Here is a 6960-nt window from a genome sequence, read left to right as displayed (position 1 = left end):
TATATATATATATATATATATATATATATATATATTAGTTCAAGAATAAAAAGACTGGGTTAACGACTCAACATATCACACCCCCTCAGATGAAATATCACTAGACATTTTTCCTGGAGTGCTATTCATTCTGCCAACTTGCCACTGTGCTTTAATGCAGAAATATACCTTTCTATTATAATTACAAGGCCTGAAATTTCAGGAGAGGGAGCCAGTCAATTAGATCAACCCCAGTACATAACTGGTATTTAATTTATTGACCCTGAAGGGATGAAAGGCAAAGCTGACCTTGGCGGAATTTGAACTCAGAACATAGTGGTAGACGAAATATCACAAAGCATTTCACCCAGCATGCTAACAACTCTGCCAGCTCCCACCACCTTTTAAATTTAGAAATATTAAAAAGCTTAGTAAAAAAATTATGCAATGCAATAAAAATATATAAGAGAGATTGACTGATAACATTTTGATTATTTTAGTAACTCTGATGATGTTTGTGTCTAATTAACCTCCTCAGCTAACACAGACTTCACCATGATGGCTAATGTATAGATTTGATAATACTAGGCTAATACATAAAAACCACGTGTGTGAAAGACTGAATAATTGAACCATTCAAGATAAAAGGTACTATGTCTGTATAAACATATACCAATTAGTCTGATAGCATAGATTTAAACTTCTTTCTGTATCTATTATGTTTAGTTGCTGTTAAAAACCAACAAAAACTAGATATTCAAGTTTTATATATTCTTCCTTCACTCATGCACATACATTGAGAATCTAACCTGCTTTTATAAAAAAGCTGAAAGATAAGTATGTCATACTCCTCATTGCTATGAACAATCAAATTAAATAATATCTTTACTTCTTATAAGGTAATCAGCATGCTGCACAAAATGCTTAGCAGCATTTCATCTGTCTTTACATTCTGAGTTCGAATGTCACCAGGGTTGACTCAATCTTTCATCCTTTCAATGTCGATAAGTACCAGTTGAGCACTGGGGTCAATGTAATTGGCTTAACCCCTCTCCCGAAACAGCTGGCCTTGTGCCAATATTTGAAACCAATATTTTTACTCATGATTTTCAAATCCACAAAATATAAACATAAAACGATATTTTACTCAAAGGATAAATAGATGTTCCAGCCAGCAGCAGCAGCAGTTGCCAGACAAGCAGTGTATTTCGATACAATCCAGTCTATCACAATGTTGATGTTGATGCTGTACACATATAGACAATCAAACAATATATAGAATCAATATATAAACATGTATTATATGAAAATGATTAGTCATGAGTTCCTCGATCGACTTGCATTAATTCAAAATTTGGACAGAAAATTTGTTCATGTTGAATAAAAAAAAAAATGACTTTGACTGAAAGACATTATTCTATCAAAGGAAAAAAAAACATGCCATTTTTAATTTAACTATTTATCTTCCATTTCCCATTTTCGCTTACATGTTATTATTGTTGGAGCATTTTCACTTACATGTTATTGTTGTTGGAGAAAGTTGGTTATCTGGTGCAAAATTTTAATTAATGCTGAATTAGAATATTAAATAGAGGAACAGGAGGGGGTCAAGGTTACCAGGGTAAGTTTTATGAGGGAAATGGATTAATAATCTGCAATATGAACTTCAGGAAATTGGCTGGCTGACTGCCTGATCCATTTGCAATCAAATGAAAATGCTAACCAGAAAGATTTCTTTCTCACCAGAATATGAAACGGACAGAACATCATAACATAGCAAATTTTTCTTTGGTGAAGAATGTACATCTCAGTGTAGATTAATGATTTATTACTCAATAAGTACAGGAACAAAAGGCAATTCAGATAAGGATGATATTGAAGTTTAATGAGCCTTTGCCAGTCCTAGATTCAGTGAAGTTCTACTTGATACTTATGACTGAAAGAAGGGGAAAAAGATATAGATTTATAAAATGGATGAAAATTAGAAATCTCTGACCAAATCTGTGGCTGGCACAAGGTTCTAACCAAATGGAATGGGAAAAAAGAATGGAAGAGTGCAGTAGACAGAATCCTAAATAACTAATTAACTAACTAACTATTTAATTATATAAGTAAATAACTAATTATCTAATTAACTAACTAATTCACTAATTAATTATCTAACTAATTACCTAACTAACTGATTAATTTACTGATTAATTAATGAACAAACAAATTAACTGATGAACAAACTAAGTAATTAACTAACTATTGTACTTACTAATTAATTAACTAACTAGTTAACTAACAAACTAATTAATTAACTTGTTAACTAACGAATTAATTAATTAATTAAGTAATTAATTAACTAATTAATTAACTAACTAAATAACTAATTAAGAAATTTATTAACTAACAAATTAATTAACTGTAATTAACTAAACAACTAATTAATTAACTAAGTAACTAACTCACTAATTAACTAACTAATTAACTACCTAATGAATTAACTAAATAGTTAATTGACTAACTAATTAACTCACTAATTAATTAGTTAATTAACTATTTAACTGATTAATTATGAAGTAACTAACTTACTAACTACCTAATTAACTAACTAATTAATTAACCAACTAATTAATTAATGAATTAAGAAACAATTAACACACTAATTAATTAATTAACTATTTGCCTAACTAACTATTCAATTATCTAACTAACAAATTGATTTATCAGTAGAGCCATTCATCATTTGTGTCTCATTATAATAGAATCTGGCCGCACTGAAGATTGTTTTGTCCACTGATAGATTGGAGATTCTACAGTTGATACCTGTAACTATTTATTAGTCATGGTTGGCTGAATTGTCTAAAGAGAGAAACTGAGTCCTCATTGGGTTTTCCATAAGGTTTGCTTGCCTTGAGGTCTAGAGATTCGACCAGAAAGTCCACATTTGTTACACTGCAAGTATCAATTATAGTCAGGTCGAATTCCTTGAAGATGTTGGATAAAATTCTTCTTGAATTGATTCCTGGCATGAGATTGCCAGACCATAACCTCTCTACATAGCTGTACTATAATCCTGAGCAAGTTTTTTTTAGGGGTATCCAAGAAAGCATTCTTTGTGTGGAATGTGGGAGATAGAGAGACCGTTGATGCACAGGCTTTGGGTTTGAAGGACTGACTTTCCTTGTTCTCCAACGAAATATGAACATTTCTTGTTCATACAGATCAAGAAATGTACCTATGTATGTGCGTGTGTGTGATTGTGTGTGTGTGTGCGTGTGTGTCTGTGTTTGTCTCTCACCACTGCTTGACAACCAGTGTTGTTTTACGTCTGCGTAACTTAACGGTTCAGCAAAAGATATTAATGGAATAAGAAGAAGGTTTTGCAAAAAATAAGTACTGGGGTCAATTTGTTTGATTAAAGGTTCAAGGTGGCCGCAGTCTAATGCCAGAAAGAAGTAAAAAGATAAAAGGAAAAAGACAAATAAAAGTAAATGGTAACAGACACATACTCATTTACTATCATATTTAGTATTTGAACTGTTTCTGATAGAAGAGTGACAAGGTAAGCCCTTTCTTTCTGCAGAGCAATTGGCCCACAGTTTGAAACTAATCGCCACTCCGATTTCTCTGAGTTCACCGTTTCTTCCTCTACTTGTTTATAATACCGGATACCATGTTCAAATCTAACTTAAATTTTAAAAAAAACAAAGAGTGACAGCGTTTATTCTTAAAACCCCAAAATAAATTTAAAGAGAATTAAAACCTAAATTGACAGAGTTAACGTTTCGTTTGAAGAGAGCTGATTGCTAAGGGAAGTAACTCTAAATGACTCCTTTTCAAAGCTTGTTTCTCTTTTCATTCATTTCTTGCTTCTTCCTGAATGACGTTTCTCTCGCTGCAAGTGAGGGAGGTGATGAGAGAAAAAGTAATATTTACCTAATTGTATCTATCTATCTACACATAAAAAGAGAGATAGAGTGTAAGTGCTAAAGAATTAGTCAGCTTAACTATTAATTCGAAGGAATGGCAGAAGTTAAAACTGCAAATGATTCATCGGATAAAACATTTGATTGTCTTAACGCGAAATCGTCCAAGAAGACATCAAAAGATGAGTTGGCACCCGGCTTTACTATACCTACAGAACAGATAGCAGGAGTACCAGATTTTGGGTGGAGAGTTCCTCTTAGCTACAGCTGTCAGATGAAATGTAAGGCCTTCTTTACTCCCCGTCTAAAACAAATACCTAGTTACCTCGGATTAGGAGTCCGGTAAGATATTCACCTGTTTTTGTTTCTTTTCTTTTTTTATATATTTCATATAGATTTTCTTCACTTCGAAACATTCAGGTCTTGTGAGATTTCTTGTTAAAACTTCCCCCACGTTCTCTCTATCTATCTATCTTTCTTTCTCTCACTCTATCTATCTATCTATCTATTTATCTATCTATCTACCTCGCTCTGTTTCTCCTTTCTCACCCGTACACTTATACACACATACAAGTTTCGATTATGATCGTAAGTACTTCATCATGCACTCATGGTGCTTGCTCGGTGTTTATAAGGGAATTGGGTTACTGTGCTGTTTATTTCTTTGGAAGAAAATGTGAAGTAGTTACGATTATAATCGAAACTTGACAGCTGACAACGTCTTTTGTCAAGAGATTATCTCTTATTCTACGATAGTCATTACAAAAAAAAAAAAAAAAAAAAAAAAAAAATTAATATTTTTTATTCCGGATAAAAATGAATTGGGCAGAATTCACATCTGGATATTACTGAAGAGATAAAAGAAAGAACCGATTCTAACACTATTTAAACTAAGGTGAATGTAAATACTGCAATTGTTGTTGTTTAGCTTCATGTTAGCTTAATTGCAACAGATTTTTTTTTAATTATACCACGATAATCCCGGCATAGTTTCAAACGTAGCATATCGAGGGCTACTTATCCTTATGGGTTTTTTTCAGCTGTTCGATCGATAAGGTAGCGGTTCCAACGTGAAGACATAGACAAGATAATATAAAAGGATATGTTAACTCGGAAATATCTTACTTATGCCCGAGTCGACTCGATCGAACAAACCTATGATATGAAGTACTCAAAGTACACAATTTATGACGACATTGTTTTTTTTTTTAAATATCTCTCGAGATTACGGTGCTCTCTCTCTCTCTCTCTCTCTCTCTCTCTCTCTCTCTGCGATTAGGAAAGATTTTGCTGTTATTTCTCACAAGTTGAGCGACCGGGCGAAATGCTTTGCGGTATTTCGTCTGTCTTTACGTTCTGAGTTCAAATTCCGCCGAGGTCGACTGTGCCTTTCATCCTTTCGGGGTCGATAAATTAAGTACCAGTTATGCACTGGGGTCGATGTAATCGACTTAATCCCTTTGTCTGTCCTTGTTTGGCCCCCTATGGGCCATAAAGAAATAAGAAACTATTGTACTTTGGTGAGATCTGGAAAAGGATTGGTTTTTGACATTAGATAAGAAGGGTGGGTAATATTGAATTAATTGGCAGTGAGCTGGCAGAAACGCTAGCACACCGGGCGAAATGCCTAGTGGTATTTCATCTGCCGTTACATTCTGAGTTGAAATTCCACTGAGGTTGACTTTGCGTTTCATCCTTTCGGGGTCGATTAAATAAGTACTAATTACACACTGGGGTCGATCTAATCAACTTAATCCCTTTGTCTGTCCTCGTTTAGCCCCTTGTGGGCAATAAAGAAATAAATATTGAATTACCTGTCTCTTTCTCCTCTTCCATCCTCTTCCACTGGGTGAGTAATACCTCTGGTCAGGATCGTCAGCATAGGGCCCTCAGCACAGGGCCCTGTTCTGGGTACCAGATTGCACCCTGTATAGGCCCAGAGTTACTACTCACTCCCCCAGTTTTCTCCTGGTTAGTATACCCAGGGTCTCTGTTGTACAAGGTGGGCTGTGTATTACTCATCCCTGGGTATATTTATCAGGAAAAGACTGGGTGGATGAGACGTAACAATGGGTCGATACAGAGTGCAATCTGGCACCCAGAACTGGGCCCTTTGGGCATTATACTGAGGATCCTGACTACCCATATGGGGGGATTACTCACCCTCGTGGCTGATGGAAGAGTTAAAAAGAGAGAGAGAGGTGATTTGGTATTCAGTAGGGAGTTACATGTCATGCTTTTTAGTGTATATATTACACACACACACATATGCACATTTATGTTGAACAAATTGACCTCCAACACTTATGTTTTAAAAGGTTTGATACTTATTCTATATCATTCACTTTTGCCAAACCACTAAGTTACGGGAACATAAGCAAGCCAACAAACAAGCAGTGGGGGAGATGAAGTAAAACACACACACACACACACACACACATGCACAATCATTGTGCATGTGTGCTCATTACCTCATTGTTTCTGTTTAGTTTTAGACATTTGTGTGGTTTCAGATAACTGGGAAATTAATTCACTTTTATCTGATTATCTACATTTTCATTTTGTATTACAAGTGGTTGGCAAGAAAATTGATGTCCTGCATGTTTTTTGATTGGACACTACTGTACATGGACATTGATCTATCAGACATGTTATATCAATATAGATATTTACACAATTTACAAACGAAATCAATGTAAATGCTGGCTAGAGAGACACTCACACATACATAGATTGCATAATGATAGTGTATATATAGGACAGGGTTTGCCAGATGTAAAATGGACGTATGTAGTTTGCTTTGAGATATACGGTAATGCCTCAGTGTATGAGTTAGTTTGTTCCCGGACACAACTCATAAAGTGAAAACTCATAAAACAGAGCAATAATTTCCCATAATAGCAATGTTATAAATCGTAATTTGTTTTTAGAAGAATATTTCACCTATAAAATTTTTTGATAGGCGCAGGAGTGGCTGTATGGTAAGAAGCTTGCTTACCAACCACATGGTTCCAGGTTCAGTCCCACTGCGTGGCACCTTGGGCAAGTGTCTTCGACTATAGCCTCA

At 34.7% G+C, this 6960-nt stretch overlaps 1 protein-coding gene across 2 annotated transcripts in view; it reads left to right on the top strand.

Annotated features, from left to right (window-relative positions):
• The first annotated feature begins 3794 nt into the window (after positions 1-3794).
• LOC106868018 (non-lysosomal glucosylceramidase) overlaps positions 3795-6960 on the top strand; it is a 46424-nt gene continuing 43258 nt past the window's right edge. Inside the window, exon 1 of one of the 2 annotated variants that reach the window (XM_052972028.1) lies at positions 3795-4235. In XM_052972028.1, the coding sequence (XP_052827988.1) occupies positions 3991-4235 (245 nt within the window). In that variant the 5' untranslated portion in view covers positions 3795-3990. The remainder of the gene's footprint in view (positions 4236-6960) is intronic. The other variant, XM_014913114.2, reaches the window with a different exon arrangement.

This window comes from Octopus bimaculoides, chromosome 12 (genome assembly GCF_001194135.2).
Source record: "Octopus bimaculoides isolate UCB-OBI-ISO-001 chromosome 12, ASM119413v2, whole genome shotgun sequence".
In the NCBI taxonomy this organism is placed as follows: domain Eukaryota; kingdom Metazoa; phylum Mollusca; class Cephalopoda; order Octopoda; family Octopodidae; genus Octopus; species Octopus bimaculoides.
The sequence above is the reverse complement of the archived record's forward strand: the minus strand, read 5'-3'. Positions and strand labels throughout refer to the sequence as shown.